At 42.6% G+C, this 18,091-nt stretch overlaps 1 protein-coding gene across 3 annotated transcripts in view; it reads left to right on the top strand.

The window, feature by feature from the left end:
- Positions 1-18,091, top strand: part of USP13 (ubiquitin specific peptidase 13) — a 127,164-nt gene that overhangs the window by 40,738 nt on the left and 68,335 nt on the right. For all 3 annotated transcript variants that reach the window (XM_045903317.3, XM_045903316.3, XM_064584948.1), the window contains exons 5-8: positions 5,427-5,569; positions 7,083-7,267; positions 13,243-13,337; positions 14,373-14,560. In XM_045903317.3, coding sequence (XP_045759273.1) covers positions 5,427-5,569; positions 7,083-7,267; positions 13,243-13,337; positions 14,373-14,560 — 611 coding nt within the window. The remainder of the gene's footprint in view (positions 1-5,426; positions 5,570-7,082; positions 7,268-13,242; positions 13,338-14,372; positions 14,561-18,091) is intronic.

Raw genomic sequence — 18,091 nt, 5'->3', positions numbered from 1 at the left:
CCTCTCCTGCGCGTTTTTTTTCCATTGCTGTGTGGGCCTCTAAGTATATAAACATTGGGCTGGTCTCTCCCCTGTGGCCTGGCCTCCCCCACTTCCCCATGGTGGGCTGCCCCCTCCACCACAGTGGGCTGGCCTCCCCTCGGTGGGCTGGCTTCTTGCCCCTTGTAACTCACAGTCTGTCCCTTAGATTTTCACACTGTGCCCCTGAGATGTACAGGGGCTGTTGGAGAGGGGTGTCTTCTGATCAGAGGAATGGCTATATTTTTATCTCTTCTGCATATTAGCCTTCCACGTGAGATTTTGTTTGGGAAAAATAAGGATTTCTCTGCCGAAGCAACAGCAACACGGTTATAAAAATAACTAAACGTTTACAAATCACAGGTCTGCAGGAGCTCCGTGGTAATGTGAGACTCCTTGAAAGTTTTGTTCCTCATGAAGACTAAAACTACTTTCTAGGTTTTAGCGTTTAGATTTAGTGGTGAATTTTTTTTTTCTCTTCCCTTCCCTTGATTTTCGTGGAGCAACATTCACCTTCCTGAATGACATGAAGCTGGGGGTGGCAAGGGAGGTGAGGAAGCCACGTTCTGTTGTACTTTGATCCCGTAAGGAGGCGCGGAGCTCCTATAAGGACCCAAGCATTTTTCCTGTTCTTTCCTCCTGTCCTGTATTGTCTCTCCCACCCCATCCTTCTCTCCTTTGTTCTTTTCCCTTTCTTTTCCTCTTTCCCACTCTGTGCACACCCTGACTTCTCAGAGCCTGGCCCCCGGGAGCAGGAGGGTCAGGGTCCATGGAGTTTAGACATGCTAGCTCCCTTCTTCCCTCCCCGCACTCCCCCAGAACAAAAGCCAGGTGTTTAGGTCTGGGAATCCTCAGGACATTGTGTGACTTTGTATCTACAGCCACCTGCTCACTTGCTTCTGCCAGGAGGGGGGGTGTGTTTGTGCTTGGGGTTCCCATGTCATTAGAGACCAGGTTTCTACCATTCAACCTCTTTTGCCCCTGACCTACTTTCTACCTAAATATAAGACCATAGAAATGAAAATGTTGTGTATTTAGCTACTGTTGCTCTTTCCTCTAATTATTATACGTGACATATCCTTTTTTAGTGCTAAGTGCACAGTGTTTAGCAGTGCATAGAGAATTAAATTACCTCTCCTTTCTCCAGTTCCCTGTGTTGACTCATGTGGCCGTTACCAAGGATAAAATGTATGAGTGGGCAAAATGGTCTTACCTCGTCCCATTACCTGAAATTATATACTAAAGCTTGTATCTCCATGATACTGAGAGTTCTTGCTGCCTGCCCTTGTTTAATATAACTCTTACGTCTGCTGTCAGAAAAGAAATAAAGAAGCACACTGTGAATAAATGTCACGAGAAATGATTTTTCTCTCACTTATGAAGGAGAAGCCTTTATGTGAAAAAGTTAATGGAGCCTTTAAGTGTTTTTTAATTATTCCTATATTCAGAATATAATTCAAAGTGTGAATACTTTTATTTAAATAAAAGTGAAGAGTCATAGAAATCTGAATCCCTCAATATATGTTATAATTTTTAATACGGTCTTTTAGCATCAAGAAATACATAAAAATTTTCTAAAGAAGGAGAGGGAGAATTATTTGAAAGTTGGGGTGGAGAAATTGAAGGAAAAGCTTGGGTTTATCTGATGGTAACTGATAGGATTTATTTATATATCAGGTGCTGGTTCCTATCTTTTCATGCTTCTGCTACATTTTTTGGTGTTTGATATTCTCGTTTTAAGCTTTGAAAGATTTTTTTTATTTATTTACTTATTTATTTATCTGAGAGAGAGTGAGTGAGCAAGTGTGTGTGTGTGTGAGAGAGAGAGAGAGAGCGAGATAGAGACTGAGCAGGGGGAGAGGGAGAAGCAGACTCTCCATTGAGCCGAGAGCGCGACCTGGGGCTTGATCCCAGGACCCTGGGATTATGACCTGAGCCGAAGGCAGACTCTTTTTTTAAGCTTTTAAATAACAAAAATTGTTGAGCCGAAAATCACCCAACCAGAGGACTCTTCCTTCATCTTTTGAGCTTCTCAGCTCAGAAAAAATTCTGTTTCAGATAAGAACTCTGTGGATTCTACCAGAAAGTTAAACCACTTCTCAGTGATGTGGAGTTTGCAGAGACATAGCATTTGGAGCTCAGTAGGGATCTTATGGCCCGAAATCCAACGCCTCATTTTAGACATCAGGAACTCTAGCAATGGTGTGCTTGTAAATATTTAGCAACCAGCTCCCTGGGGGAAAGGCCTGCTTTGTAGTGTTTGGTGATTTCCGTGGTGTAAATATTCCCACCGGGGCTGATTTCAGACTGACAGATGTCTCGAAAGCAGTGTTGAAAAGAGAGTCTACATTAGCATACCATTATATAGAATTCCTGCCAGTCACATAACGTAAACGTAAATAACCTCAAGAGCACACAGAAACTCGTAAAGTGTAGTAGAACAGGAAGTGAAGAGTTTTGAGTGTTTGTTACTTTTTAAAAATATATTTTACTTGGGGCGGCTGGGTGGCTCAGTCGGTTAAGCGACTGCCTTTGGCTCAGGTCATGATCCTGGAGTCCCTGGATCGAGTCCCACATCGGGCTCCCTGCTCGGCAGGGAGTCTGCTTCTCCCTCTGACCCTCCTCCCTCTCATGCTCTCTGTCTCTCATTCTCTCTGTCTCAAATAAATAAATAAAATCTTAAAAATATATATATATATATATATTTTACTTGATTGTAAATTTTTATAATTTAATTTTCAGTAATGGCCGTGTTTAACAACCATCTTGCAGAATTCCTTAAAACTTAACAATCAATTCTGTGAGCCAGTTTGAGTCAGTTCCAGAACACTACTGAATTTGAGGCCTATGAGGCCTGGGATGGAGCCAAGACTAGTACCAAGTTTTTTTTTTCTCTTCACTCTAGACAACAAATCCAGGGAAAGGCAATTCATGCCATAATTATAGGATAATAGATCCTGATCTTCAGCTATGATCCATATGAAGGGCCGCTAAGTGATTTCAGATGATACTCTGAAAACACTAGATCAGTATTTCGTAGTGGCCCAGAAATTTGAGGAAATTTTGTTGAGTGTCACCAAGAAGTATATTCAAAGAGAAGAGAGAATATTGTATTCAAATCTTGATCAACTTTATTGTGCACTGCGGAGAAGATTCAGAGGAGGACAGAGAAGAGACTGAGATAGTCATTGAAGCAACCAGGAGATTGTAATAACAGACCAGACTGAAAAGCTTGGGATGTGTAGCCCGAGTGCTAAGGCGGCCAAAACCCGGAGGATCAGGAGGGGGTTTGTGGTGACCTCAACCCTGTTTTCTAGGGGCACTTCTGGAAGGAAGTGGGAGATTAACTTTGAAAATTGAAAGGAAAGGCTAATTGTCTAAAAGTGCTTGTGGTGAGAGATGAGTGGGACTATCTCTTTTAAAAGGTGTAAATATATTTATGGATGCCTGGCGTGTCATGGGATGTAAGCTTTCTGAGGGCAGAGACCTCTTCCTTATTCCTGACTGTGCCTTGCTCAGTGCCATCCGTCGGTAGTGCCTTGGAGAGTTTTAAGCTGCAGCAGGAGAGGATGTGATATTCCCAGCAGACCAGTCTGGCTACTGTGCAGAGGAGGGGGCAGGCGTGGGAGAAAGGAACGCGCAAGGAGGCTGCTGTGTGGCCGTCTGGGTGAGCTGTGTTAGTGGCTGGGACCAAGACGAGTGTGACTGAAGTTGAGAAGAGGAAGGTTCCAAACATTCTGGATGCAGCAGTGAGAGCAATTGCTCATGGGCTGGGTGGGCGGGGGACGGCAGCTGAGGGAGCTCCCTTCATGGTCTCTTAATGAGTTCTAGGGCTACCCAGGGGAAAACACTCTGCATGAAGTTCAGCTAATTGTGCAGGATGTTAGGGATGTAGAATACAAACCTTGGTTTAAAAACTTTTTTAAACCATCCAGTGGCTTTTGTTGTATTCAGAGTTGGGCATCCATTGCCACCATCTCCTTGTGGAATATTCTCATCACCCCTTCACCTGTCATCCCTTTCAGCCTCTGGCAATCACTCATCTACTTTCTGTCTCGATGGATTTGCCTATTCTGGACATTTCATATAAATGGAATCATACATTATACATAGTTCTTTGTGGCTGGACTTTTTTACTTAGCGTGTATTTATTTTCAAGGTTCATTCATGTTGTGGCATGTATCAGGACTTCCTTTTTATTGCTGAATAACATTTCATTATGTGGACATAAGACATTTTATTTATCCATTTGTCATTAATGGGCATCGGGGTTGTTTCTGCTTTTTGGCTATTCTAAATAATGTTCTGTGAACATCTGTATGTAAGTTTTTGCATGGGCACATATTTTCATTTTTCTTGGATGTATACCTAGGAGTCAAATTGCTAGGTTATATATACGGTAACTCAGTTTAACCATTTGTGGAACTGCCAAACTGTTTGCCAAAGTGGCTGCCCCATTTTACATTCCCACCAGAATATGTTTTTTTTTTTTAAGATTTTATTTATTTGTTTGACAGAGAGAGACACACAGAGAGTGGGAACACAAGCAGGGGGAGTGGGAGAGGGAGAAGCAGGCTTCCCGCTGAGCAGGGAGCCCGATGGGGGACTTGATCCCAGGACCCTGGGATCATGACCTGAGCTGAAGGCAGATGCTTAACGATTGAGCCACCCAGGCGCCCCACACCAGAATATGTTTTTAAAGACAGCTAGAAATAGTTGTTATAGCATTAAGCAAATAGCAAATGTGGTGATATGCATATGTGCCGGATTAATCGAGTTTAGGAGAAAGCAGAGAATTTGCACCCCCTTCCCCTGTGGTCAGTTGGTGCCAAGCTGGACATCACAGATTTGCTCATGATGTTGACTGACCTGGCACAGAGACACCTAGGCATGTCCCTGTCCAGGGTCACATTTGCACCAGATTAAGAAATGGAGCCATGCTGCTTGCATTCCATTCAAATGCCCTTGACCTCATGCCATTGTGTGATGAGTTGAGGATATTGGATATCTGGGTGTATATTTGTTAGGAGGAAAACATACCACTTGGGTAAATCCTAGGCATTCCTATAGCTAATTTCACTCTTGTAAATCATTCACTGAGTACTTTTTACTCTGCTTGCTAAGAAATTGTTAAATCTGACTCATCTGCTTGGGTTTACAGACTGGATTGGGCTCCTTGCTATCTTGTATCATTGTCAATACTGCACACTCTAGGTTAGGGCCAAACCCTAGCTAGATTCATGGAGAAAATGCTGGAATCAGCTAACTAGGATCTTGCTCTTATGGTCACTGCTGTCTGAATTTTCTTGGATCAGGCTGTATTTATTAACGAACTTTTAAACTTCTTTTCTAGAAGTTTCTATTCTCTCAAACTGTTTTTACATATGACATCTGGGTTTGTCTTACAGGTAACAATTGCTTGTGATGCGGTTCTCAGCTCAAAATCTCCATATAGAAAGCAGGACCCAGACACATGGGAAAATGAATTGCCGGTATCCAAATATGCCAATAACCTTACCCAGTTGGACAATGGAGTCAGGATTCCTCCGAGGTGAGTGTCAGATAGCGAAATGGAACTTTACCCCTTAAAACTGGCTAAAGGAATATTTACATTTCTACCCCTTCTCTGAATTGGCAGTTATATATATTTTTACCAGATGCCTATGATTAAAACTAAGCTCAAAATTCTTTCTAAAAGTATCTGTACCTTTGTAGAGGTTGAGCATGGCCAGCCCATACCCCTGAGCTCAACCCCACCCCTTGCCTCTCAGTGGCAAGCACCCGCAGTTCTTTGCTTGAGGGCTTTCTCTGCCTGCTGAGGCCATGCAGGCCTGTGCATGGGACAGTGAGAAATGCCATGGAGTTAATGCTCCCTCCTGTCCTCCTGGAACAGCCCTCAACCAGTGACTGTGGTGTGGGTGGATAAATACCCTGGACCCTGACCCCTCGAGTGGAGGTCCCCAACTGGACTGAGCCCCAGTTGCCCATGGTGGTCGTCTGCTTGTTGACGTACCTGGACTGGCTTCCTGCCCTTTCCAGTCTTCCTTCTCTCCAGTGCTTCCTGGGATCACCTCCTAAACAAGTCATTTACATTCAAACCTTTGTTTCAGAGTCTGCTTCTAGGGGAACACAACTTTTACCAGTCTTTGGTTGTCACCTTTGTGGCTGGAATGTTCTTTGGGCTACATTAGCATCTCCCGTTAGGTCTGTTGTGTGGACAGAGGCAGGTGCTCTAGTCTTGTTCAATATGCCTGTGCTGCCTTCCCATTCTGTGTGGTTGTAGGGGAAGGCAGGCTACTTCTGGGCCTCAGTTTTTCCCTTTGATAGTGGGGTTGGGGATATTGATTTTGAAGGGTGTTGAATAGAATTAGATGATCAAACTTCTGTAGGGTACTTGGCATGTACCTGACATTTAACCTTCAATGAAATTGACATTATTTATACTTCATTCAGAACTGCTGCATAGTAGGATTTTGTTTAAACGAGTTTTACTAGGTGTGTTTAATGCTTTAGAACTTTACATGTTTACGCACATGGGATCCTTCATGTTTTAGACTTATTTGAGCTCTACTGTCCCTCATGTAGGAATTTCAAGGAAATGACCTCCTCTCCTGACCTCAGGTTCTGTGTTTATTATTTATTTGCCAATTTTTTATAAGATTATTTGAGAGAGAGCGAGAGTGAGAGAGAGGCAGAGGGAGAAGCAGACTCCCCGCTGAGCAGGGAGCCCGATGCGGGGTTTGATCCCAGAACCCTGGGATCATGACCTGAGCCGAAGGCGGACACCTGACCGACTGAGCCACCCAGGCGTCCCACTGTGTCAGCTTTCTAAAGTAAAAAAGCCCTGGTGGAGGCAGGCAGGGTACTGATTGGTCCTGCTGCTCTGGGAGGGGCGACATTAACATTCTGAAGGGAGAAGAGGGGGAAGGAAGCACCGGTTTCCTTTGTTTCACTCACCGTTTCCTGTGACCCCCCAGCTTGAGACAGTCCGTTTTCTTGGATGCTAATTTTCTAGCTATGCTTCGTGTTCCAGTGATAGTAACTGCTCTTCACTGACTTTTCAGTGGTTGGAAGTGTGCCAGGTGTGACCTGCGGGAGAACCTCTGGTTGAATCTGACCGATGGCTCCGTGCTGTGTGGGAAGTGGTTCTTCGACAGCTCTGGAGGCAACGGCCACGCGCTGGAGCATTACAGAGACATGGGCTACCCTCTAGCCGTGAAACTGGGAACCATCACTCCTGACGGGGCGGGTGAGTGTGCCCTCACTGACTGTCCAAACTTGCAGTGGCTCCTCTTAGTTGAACCGGTGCCTTCATTCCTAGGTTGGAAGGTGGAGGCTCTGGACACAGCTCAGGTGTGAATCCTGATTCTGCCTCTCGCTGGCAAGTCTTCAAATCCTTCTCAGCTTCAGTTTCCTCATCTTGAGGATGATCGTGGTAGCTCTCTCATAGATCTGTTAATGTGTCTAAAGCATTTAGCCCAGTGCATGCAGTAAGGCCTTAATAAAAGTTAGTGCTACTATTACCTGTTATTACTGTCTTTCTGTATATCTCTTGGCTAAGAGGACAGAGGGGTAGGAACCAGGACTTGTGAAGTGAACAGGGGTAATCAAGTCCACCTTTAGAACTGTAGAGGGAAGCCCTAGAATTCATTATGGGGGTGAGCATCATTTTAGAAACTAATGGAAACATTAAGGAAAGGGATTTTAAAGGAGGTTGTATGTCAGAGTCCCTGACAGCGGCCGGCAGCAAAGGATTAGACTTGGTTCCTACTTGTATTGTCAGCTTCAGAATTGGTTCTCTTTCTTTATGTTCTCACACCGTATGCTCTCAAATGTTAGTTTTTGGCCACGTTTGTACAAAACCTCTACACAAGCCAGGGTGAATCCTACGAATTCCAGAATCTGAAGAGGAAATTCGGGACATGCAGTTGGATGGAGGGTTACAGCACGTCGCTTACAGGTCTTCGCTATGTTGAATGACTGCTGTACAAGGCAACCATCATAAGGCTACAGAGGGAAGGGTTTGTAATATAGGAGTTCTAGTGGGTAAAATTGTAGGGGGAGAATCATTTGAATGTGTCTCCTTTTTTTTTTTTTTTAAGATTTATTTATTTAGAGACAGCGTGCATGCAAGTGTGAGCGTGTGGATGGTGGGGGTGGGGGGGTGGGTTGCAGGCAGAGGGAGAAGGAGAGAGAATCCCAAGCAGACTCCATGCTGAGTATGGAGCCTGGCACAGGGCTTGATCCCACTACCCTGAGATTACAACCTGAGCGGAAACCAAGAGTCAGATGCCTAACTGACTGCGCCATCCAGGCGCCCTGAATGTGCCTCCTTTCTATGTTGTTTTTTGTAGTGCTTTGATAAAACCAATTATTAGAAGTCCAGTTCCTAGAACAACCTAAGACTACAATTATTTGTATACATGGCTTTGTTCTAAAATTTCAGTTGTTTGAAGCCAGAGCTATGTCTTACTCATCTTTGGGTTCCATGTAAAATCTTACACGTGGTAGGCGCAAATACTTTTGTTAAATAAACTGACTGGTATGTATTTAAATAATTAGATTCTATTTAAATGTATGCTAATAATAAAGACAAGGGTTAATTCTCTTCTGATGTCTTTAATTTTCCAGAAGCCTTTTTTCTAGCATGAAACTTATTTTCAAACTATGATTTAGACTTTTTTCTAATTTTCATCTAAAGCTTTTTTCCTTTCAACTTGAGGAAGGAACATTTTATATTTGCCCCTTGATTATACAAGGAGCAGATATTCAGTGTAACATATTTAGAAAACAGAAAGATTTAGAGAAGTAAATAAAAATCACTAGTAATATCATTTGACAAATCACTTCTAACAATTTGGGTATCTCCTTTCAGTTTTGTTTTCTGTTTTAAGGCCTTGGTCAATTCTTATACAACCCCCCCAGACTGCCCCTACCCCACATTTTTACAAAAAAGGAATCACACTGTATAAAGTTCTATTCCTTGTTTTCCTCTGTTTAACATTAAATATATATATATATATTCCATGTCATTAAATACTCTTCAGTATCCCACGATAGTTCCATAAATCATTTCACTATACTCCTATTATTTGTTATAATTTTTTTGCTATTCTGATGAGCATCCTTGTATATATGGAAATCTTTGGATGTTTGTCTGATGATATATTTAGGATAAATTCTTATGAACAAAGGGTTGAACCTTTAAAATTTTCAGTTGCCGAATTTCTCTTTTAAACAGTTACAGTAATTTACATTCCCATTAACAGTGTATGAGAATACCCATTTCAGCAAATCTTTGACAACTTTGGATATTTGCCATTTTTAAAAACCTTTGCTAATCTGGTATCTTGTTTTCATTTGCTTTACTAGTGAGGCTGAATATTTTTCATAGTATTTTTGGCCATTTGTAATTCTATTTGTGAATTTCTTAGGTTGATTTTCTAGTAGGCATATGTGTAGGTGTTCCTTATTGGTTTTAAAAAAACTCTTCAGCTGCTAAGACTATTAATTCATTATCTGCCATAGTTAAGTGTTTTTTTTTTTTGTTGTGTTTGTAGAGGAGGGAGAACTTTTCCTTATATAATTGAGAGTATTTGAATAAATATTCCTGTTTCGATCATAGAAGGCATAAAACAAACAGCAATGTAGATCCTATAGCCTGTGATGAGAGTTCTTGAATTCATTCACCTGAGATAATGTTCACTTTTTGAAGAAAGATCAGGATTTGATTTCTGCTTGTCTTGTGCAGAGTTGGTTTTAACACAAATGATTATTTTCAGTCTAATTATTATATTAGTTTATGGGATGCATCAATCTTATATTAGTTTCTTTTAGGCCTGTTTAATATTTTGCTAGCTGTAACTCGTTTATTTTAAAGCCAAATAAGTTAATGTAAACATGCCTAAAGTTTCCCTTAATGTCTGATGATGAGCCTTGTGGACAATGAGGCCTGGGAGTGCAGGGTGCCCTCTGTCTAGGGGCGGGTAGCCACCTCCTGGTGAAGGTAACACTCCCAATGGTCCCATTTCCGTATTTGCTAGGCTCACTGAGGCTAATTCAACGAGCAAGAGAGAAAGTGTTTATTTTTTAGTTTATGGTGAGAACCACAACTGCCTGTAAGTGGGATGTTTATGTTGGCTTGACCAGTACATTCCTTTCCTGTGGGAAGCTGACTTATATTTAGAGTATTGCTTAGTGAACATGGAATCCAAGCAGGTTGTGGACTCAACTATTTTATGGTAATGTGATCTGATCATCCCGGTCTCCTTCTCCCCAGTAAGGATATACCTGTTCGGTGAGAAACTCCTACTTACCTTGAGGTCGCAACTTAGAATCGGTTCTTCCAACAAGCCTGGACCGCCTAGGCGAGGCCATTGTGGTGGCATGGGTAATAAAAATGGCCCCATATCAAATTCCATTCTGGGTCTCCATGAGTACAGTGACAAACAAACCCAGAAACAGATCACCATACAAACAAACAAATAAGAGCTTTCCTCTGTGGGAGGAGACATTGATTTGGCAAAGTGAGGATGAGGTTCTTCTGGGTGGGAAGGCAGTGAGGAGGGACAGAGACAGGAGAAGGTGTTTCATTCTTCTATCATGAAACTAGGTTACCTAAAAGAAGCCTCAGTGCCTTGGTGGTTGCAGAAGAAGCTTATGGAGATGCCCACAGCAGCTGTGAAATCCTGCCCCTACTGGCCCCTGCACCAGCTCAGTAGCATCTTAGGGTGCTCTTTCCTGAGTCCACTTCAAATTTTTTTTCTATGACTACATGTCATTTATAAATTCTTCATGCTTGCCAAATTCGAGGATCACAGTTCATTTTTAGATTTCTTGTATGTTACTCACTCAACTGTTTTTGTCATTGGAGTAAAAAAAAAACTGTCGTGTCTGACCAAATCATGTCACATGTTCGGAGCAGTTAATGACTGGAGGGAGGAAACATTAATTTCTCAATATGGCATGAGCTTAACAAATTAAAAATTATAGAGTGCTTTGTGATTTTCACTTATTTCAAAATCCTAGGCCAATGTCAACTGTTCAGGTCTGGCAACTTTGTTATTTTCTAATAAAGCTCAAATAATTAGAGGCTTAGAGTCTTAAGTCTTCAAAACTATTTCACTAGTTAATAATAACCAAAGTTAAAGTGCCTAGGGAATGTCATTTTCACCTTCAGCCAGTATTTGAGTGGTATTTTTCTTGTCACTTGCCATAGATTTAAAAATATTATTTATGTGTTTGTTTCAAGTTATTAAAGATTTTTGTTCGTGTTTTTAGCATTTAAACTTTTGGGGAAGTTTTTCTTGATTGGGCTGGGGATTTTGTCTTGTGTTTTTGCTTTTGAGAGCACTGAATTATACTAAAGAAAGAATATAAATGAAGGCTGCCTATCTACAAGTTAAAATGGGCCCCTAGAGGAAGAGGGATAGGAGAGAAAGCTATACAACATCTAACCCATTAATAATGGGAAGACTGACTTCCTTTGGTGGCAGTGAGTCTCCACATATCTGGGTTTCGGTCAGATCACCATAGTGTGTGTGTGTGTGTGTGTGTGTGTATTTTATTCCTCCTGGTGATGTTCCAAAGAAGAGGAAAATCCTTGGACAATCTCTTTTACTGTCCTAAAGAATGCTATCCTTTTTATTCTTTTTAAAAATTTACTTATTTTATTTAAAAAAATTTTTTTAAAAGATTTTATTTATTTAGTTGGGAGAGAGAGAGTGAGAGAGAGAGAGAGAGAGCAGGAGCAGGGGGAGGGGCAGAGGGAGAGGGAGAAGCAGACTCCCCGCTGAGCAGGGAGCCCGATGTGGGGCTCGATCCCAGGACCCTGAGATCATGACCTGGGCCAAAGGCAGACACTTAACTGACTGAGCCACCCAGGCGCCCTTATTTACTTATTTTAGAGAGAGAGAGAGAGAACATGAGTGGGAGGGGCAGAGGAAGAGAGAATCTCAAGCAGACTCCACACCCAGCATGGAGCCCAACATGGGGCCCAATCCCACCACCCAAGATCATGACCTGAGCCAAAACCAAGAGTAGGACGCTCAACTGACTGAGCCACCCACGAACCCCTACTATCTTGATATCTATTTTCATTGTAATAGATTTTGTTTTTCTAATTTAAGAGTGAAGACATTGTGGTTTTTGACTCTCCCTTCCTATTAAGGGCCTAGGATGGTGCTTCACCAAGTCTCTGAGTCTCCTGAGAGATATAAAGAGATAGTCTGGTGTAGAGGAAAAAGGACTGGGTGAGGGGTCAGGATACATGGGTTGTGGGCTCCCTGTGGGGTTTGAGGCAAATGATTTAACCTTATGAGCCTCTTTTCCTCATCTGCAAAATGGGCCTGAAGATATCTGTCCCCTCTCCCACGCTGCACTGCTGTGTGAGGACACACAAGGCAGTAGTTTTGATAGCTTTTGGGGGGATTTGCCCAGAAGGCCAAGATAACCAACCCCTCAGGCCCTGGGACCGGTGGGCTGGGCCTGGGGGTGGCTAGAACCTCCTGAGTTACCTGGCTGGGCCCTGAGCATCCTCATTTGCTGTGAGTGCTACGGGGTGGTGGACTGAACATTCTTCACTAAGTCCCTCCCCAGCTCTGTGGGGTGTGGACACTAATGTTAGAAAGAAGGGATGAAGGGGCAGGTGGGAGGTGGACGTTGGTGAGCTGGTAGGTCTGAGACTGTAGAGGAGTCTACAGCAGAAGTTAGCTTTGTCTTGGACCTAACACCTTACTCCAGCCACTCAGCTGCTCCCGAGGGCCTGTGTGTCCCCTCTGTTCCCTTGTAGGTTCCCCTGCCATGGCAGGTGTTGCCTCTCTGTCCTCCCTCACCCCTCCCTCCTCCTGCACAGTTGTTATGCCAGCGCAGTTTTGGTTAGAAGATCAGTTGGTAGGCATTTACACTCATCTCATTTCAACTATTTTAACTTTAGACACTGCTTTTTAAATTTTTTTTTGTCTCAGAAAACCTTTTTAAAAATTAACCTCCTGAAATGTCAAAAATTGCTATATGGGTATAATTACAAAATAGACCTATTAATTATGTTTGTTGTTGCTCATCTGTCTTTTCTCCAGTTGAGTGTGTAACTCACAGGAGGTTTCTATTGGCTTTATTCACCCATGTATCCCAAGCCTGGTGCATAGTGGGAGCTCAATAGACATATGTTGAATACTGAATGACTTGATTAAAGATCTCATTCCTTGTTTTCTCTTCACCCTGTAGATGTTTATTCCTTTCAAGAAGAGGAACCTGTTTTGGATCCTCATTTGGCCAAGCACTTAGCGCATTTTGGAATTGATATGCTTCATATGCATGGGGTAAGAAGGTCCACTTTGTATTCCTACCTTGCAGGGAGGGAACCCTTTGGTTTCTTTAATATGTAATTGCTGTAACAGGAATCTTACTTTGCATTTACTTCTTGAATTTAATTAATTAACATTTTCTTTTGGTTACCAGCTTATATTTTTTTTTAATGTTATAATAAAAATGGTACCTCATCAAGTACCGTTTGTCTTAGTTGGAATTTACTTGTAAAATTTCTGTATCCTTTGGTGGAGAGTTGCATGAATCACTCCTTGTTCACTGAAGCGAGAAAGTATGGGAAGATGACCTTTAAAATTATCTGTGACCGACATCACTTTAATTAATTTCAGGAAGGGAAGCAGAGCTCGGGGGTGGAAAGAATAAGCCAACATATTGTTGTTGATGGGAAGAGCTTTGCTTCATTTAATATTGTGTTTTCAAGCTGATATCATGACTATGTAACGTCTGTGCCTGTGAGCAGCTGCTTCAGTGTGCGCGCTCTGCCTGGACCCTTCCCTCCCAGCCTGTCTCCCTCTCCTCGGGCTCTCCTCCCCTCCGTCTCCTTGTCCTCACTCACGTCACCCTTCAAGGCACTTCCAAGGCCCATGATTTTCCTTCACTTTCCTCTCCAGCGGCCTTGCCTTTCTGTTGGCTGGGTTGCACTGGAAAATACAGTTTTTACTGTATTTTACAGTATACTAACTTCTTTCTTTCTGTTCCTATTTGTCTTTCTTCCTCCTATCTCCTTTCCCCTTCATCTCTCTCTTTCATATTTAAATCTTTTAAGTGTGTGTATTTACTGTGGAAAGACATACATAACATAAAATTTACCATTTTACTATTTTTAAGTGTGTGATTCTGTGGCATTAAATACATTGACATTTTTGTGCAGCATCGCCACGTCAGTCCCTTTAACTAGGTGATTTTTCTGCTTATCTTCGGGAACAAAGGGGCAGAAACATTCATTGCTGTTAGAAATAATTCTTGGGACATGGGCTTTGGGTGATAATTACAACTAAAGTTGGTTTCCTTCGATGACTTTGCCCCAGACAGAGAACGGGCTTCGGGACAATGACATCAAGCCTCGGGTCAGCGAGTGGGAAGTGATCCAGGAGACGGGGACGAAGCTGAAGCCCATGTATGGCCCCGGGTACACGGGTCTCAAGAATCTGGGCAACAGCTGCTACCTGAGTTCCGTCATGCAGGCCATCTTCAGCATCCCAGAGTTCCAGAGAGCGTAAGTGTCCCCCCGCGGAGCTGGGTGCACAGCGCTGCCCTTTGTCCACCCCCGGATGTGCAGGGGAAGCTGGTCTTCATCAGCTGCAGGACATGCCACTGCATCCGCGTGGTGTGACTTCTTGCACTGAAGCTGGGTGAGAACACTTGTCAAGTGTTATGGGAATCAGGTGAGATTAGGAGAGCTTTGTAACTGCGAAACTTACCGGGGCTTGTCGTATTAATAATGGCTTCCGTTTTTAGACCTTCAGTCCCCCTCTATGCCAACAAAATATTAATCATCCATCTTCACAGAATGCCTGCCATATTCCTTCTATAGATACGCTAGGAGAGGTTCAGTGATTGGTTTGGTCAGTGTTGCCCTCCTGGTGAGTGGAGTTTCTTAGAGGATTTAAGCTTTGTGTTATTCGCTACTCAAAATGTGGTTCACGGACTGATGCTGGTCCTTGGACTGCTGGGTATGGATGTGTGATAACTATGGAAACGGAGAGGGAGCATGTGGAAATTTTTGTAGCAAGTCGACATTGTCATGCTTTATGAGTGACATTTCATTTTTCGAATTACTTTTATTATGTATCTTAAAGGAGTCATCTGTATGAGTTGAAATAAACAGAAAAGCTGTCCCTTCGCCACAGATAATCGGGAGGCACTGATGGAGGATGTTTCCTAAGTGTGTGTGTATGAGGCTGCCTCCTTCCTCCCATATGGAGGGCAGAGCGGCTATATCTGTGGCCCTTCTCTTCTCTGGGCTGGGTTTAGAGGGGGGCTGCACAGACCGGGACTGAGGCTGGTGCACTTGTGGGCAGCCACAGCCTAAAGTTCAGGAAATTATCTCTAGTGTATTCCAGAGCGGGTTGGTTTCCACCACGGTTCAAGTACGGAAGAGGACACGCACTGACCCACTGATGAAGGGGCAGACAGCATGCTAGGAATAGCCCAGGGCAATTTTTTAGCCCTGTGGAGTTGAAATGCTAATGGCTTTCATGGTAGCTAATCAAAAGTATATCAGATACCCTTTTCTTTTCTCTCTTGGTATTTGAAGACTTACTTTTCTTGCCATTTTCCGGCTTTGGAAATTTATGGCCAGTTTGCATGTCTAGTTTTCATTTTCTCATCCAGCCAATGAAGAGTGGGTTCTGCTCTGCTCAACAGGGTGCTGGGTGGGGAGGGGGGTTCAGTGGTGAACAAAAGGACATGGTGCCTGGCTCCACTTGAGGAAACAGTGAATAAATGATCAGAAGAACAACTGCATGGTAATAAACATGGTAAGTTCCATGAAGGAAAAGGGGAAGAGATGGTCAGGGAGGATCTCTTTGAAGAGAGGGCACACAAAGGGACACACACCTTGACTGATATGCAGGAGGACTGGGGACAGAGGGTTTGGACAGAGAAAGAGCAAGTTTGAAGCTCTGAGATGGGAGCACTTTTTCAAAGGTATGCCTCACACATCATATTTTTTTTTAAGATTTTATTTATTTGGGGGGGAGGGAGCACAAGCGGGGGGAGCAGCAGAGGGAGAGGGAGAAGCAGGCTCCCCACTGAGCAGGGAGCCCAACATGGGGCTCGATCCCAGGACCCTGGGATCATGACCTGAGCTGAAGGCACACGTTTAACCAACTGAGCTACTTAGATGCCTGACACATTGTATTATTTCTATAAAATTTTGCCCATGTCTCATACTTGTATTATTATTTGATTGGGGAACAGTGTAACTTCATCTTACGTTTCTCATGGTCCCTTATTTAAAAAAAAAATATTGAAGGAAAGGCCTTGCGGTAGATGTTGTATAATTATTATTTCTTTTAAACTAGAATGGAGGGAACTTGTGTTCTTTGGTTACAAAACCCAACAACTGTTTCGGTGACTTACAGTCTATAGGTTTTGAAAATGCTCTCTATCCTCCAAAGTTTGATGAACAGTCATATTTCTGAATTTTTTTCTCAAGTGAAAAAAGGTACCTCATATCTGTGTTTTGGAATTAAGATTCACATATCTCCCCTTAGTGTTGTTTCAAGAGTCTCAGAATTGTATATTACTGAATATTTAATATTCTATTTTCTAAACATTTACTGTGTATATTACTACATGGGCAACCTACTCATAATACTTGTCCTCAGTGTGTTCGTTCTTTTACCAAACATCACTTGGTTGAAATACTTGCTCTTCAAACTCCTTTCTCCCCAGCAGGACTAACTCTCAGTGGAGTTGGGTCCAGGAGCAATGTCTCCATTTTGTAAGTAGAAAGAGTGACTCATGGAGAGATTAAATGGCTTACGCACAACCAGAGTGTAATTCGGAAATGTCAGCCTGACTCCGTGATACCCTGCCTGCTGCTAGAACCCGGTTTACATTTCAGAATAATTCTGATGCTGATCAAATCGAAATAAATGGTGTATAAATTGAATGAGAGCTAAGATGGATTGTCAGATAGCAAAACTACTTTTGTGAGAACCATTACTTCTGCGTTTTAATTTAACTTTGTTGTAATGAAGGATATTCCTCATCATTTAGAAAATAATAGTAATTACTAGCAAAATGGACTTTTTTTTTTTAAAAGATTTTATTTATTTATTTGAGAGAGAGAGAATGAGAGAGAGAGAGCACATGAGAGGGGGGAGGGTCAGAGGGAGAAGCAGACTCCCTGCCGAGCAGGGAGCCCGAAGCGGGACTCGATCCAGGGACTCCAGGATCATGACCTGAGCCGAAGGCAGTCGCTTAACCAACTGAGCCACCCAGGCGCCCTGCAAAATGGACTTTTCTGACATCAAAGATTTACCACCTTTAATTTTTCATTTTTCTCCACCAATCTTGCCTGAAAGCATAAGCCTCACTAATGTTCATCTTCCCAGTGAGGTTTTCTTATCTGGTCAGCTTTTGAAATACGATAAAGACTGGCTTGTAAGAGAGCTAATGAGTTCATCATGTTGTATATTAACAATTCCCCTGTGCGGTCTCTGGCTGCGCATAGTTTGGTTACAAAGTTTGGTTGATCTCTTATTTGGCTCTTGGTCCACTGAAAATTTCTAGATGACATATCCAAAAGCCATTTGAAAGGGGCTGTCCCAGAGAAGTGGGCTCTGTTAATTTTGACAGAAGTACATAATCTGGGGTACAAATTCTGAGTTTGTAGATAGCAGGTGCCTGCAGGCATCTGGAAGTAGAGGTCATTGCTAACTACCAGTGTGTTGTGGTTCTCTGCTCGGGCTTTGTTGCAGTAATGTCTTTTCTGTTGGTTTATAGGTAGTCAGTTATGGAAGTTGGTTATATGATTACATTATATGAATGTATTCATTCAACAAATGTTTTTTTAGTGCCTTTTACACATCAGATGCTATTCTAGTGCTGGAAATGCAGTAATTTAGAAAATGTATCTGCCTTCATGGAGATTATACTCCAGTATATAATCTCTAGAGAGATAATCAACAAGGAGATAAATTATAAAATTGCAAATACTGTTGCATGCCAAGAAGAAAGTCAGCCAGGATCAGGTGATGGGGAATTAGGAGAGGTGGGGAGGTGCCTTTTAAACAGA

This window comes from Mirounga angustirostris, unplaced genomic scaffold (assembly GCF_029215605.1).
Source record: "Mirounga angustirostris isolate CCGP_5_RB_7025 unplaced genomic scaffold, mMirAng1.0.hap1 SCAF_1, whole genome shotgun sequence".
Taxonomy (NCBI): Eukaryota; Metazoa; Chordata; class Mammalia; order Carnivora; family Phocidae; genus Mirounga; species Mirounga angustirostris.
This window is presented reverse-complemented; position numbering and strand designations above follow the sequence as displayed.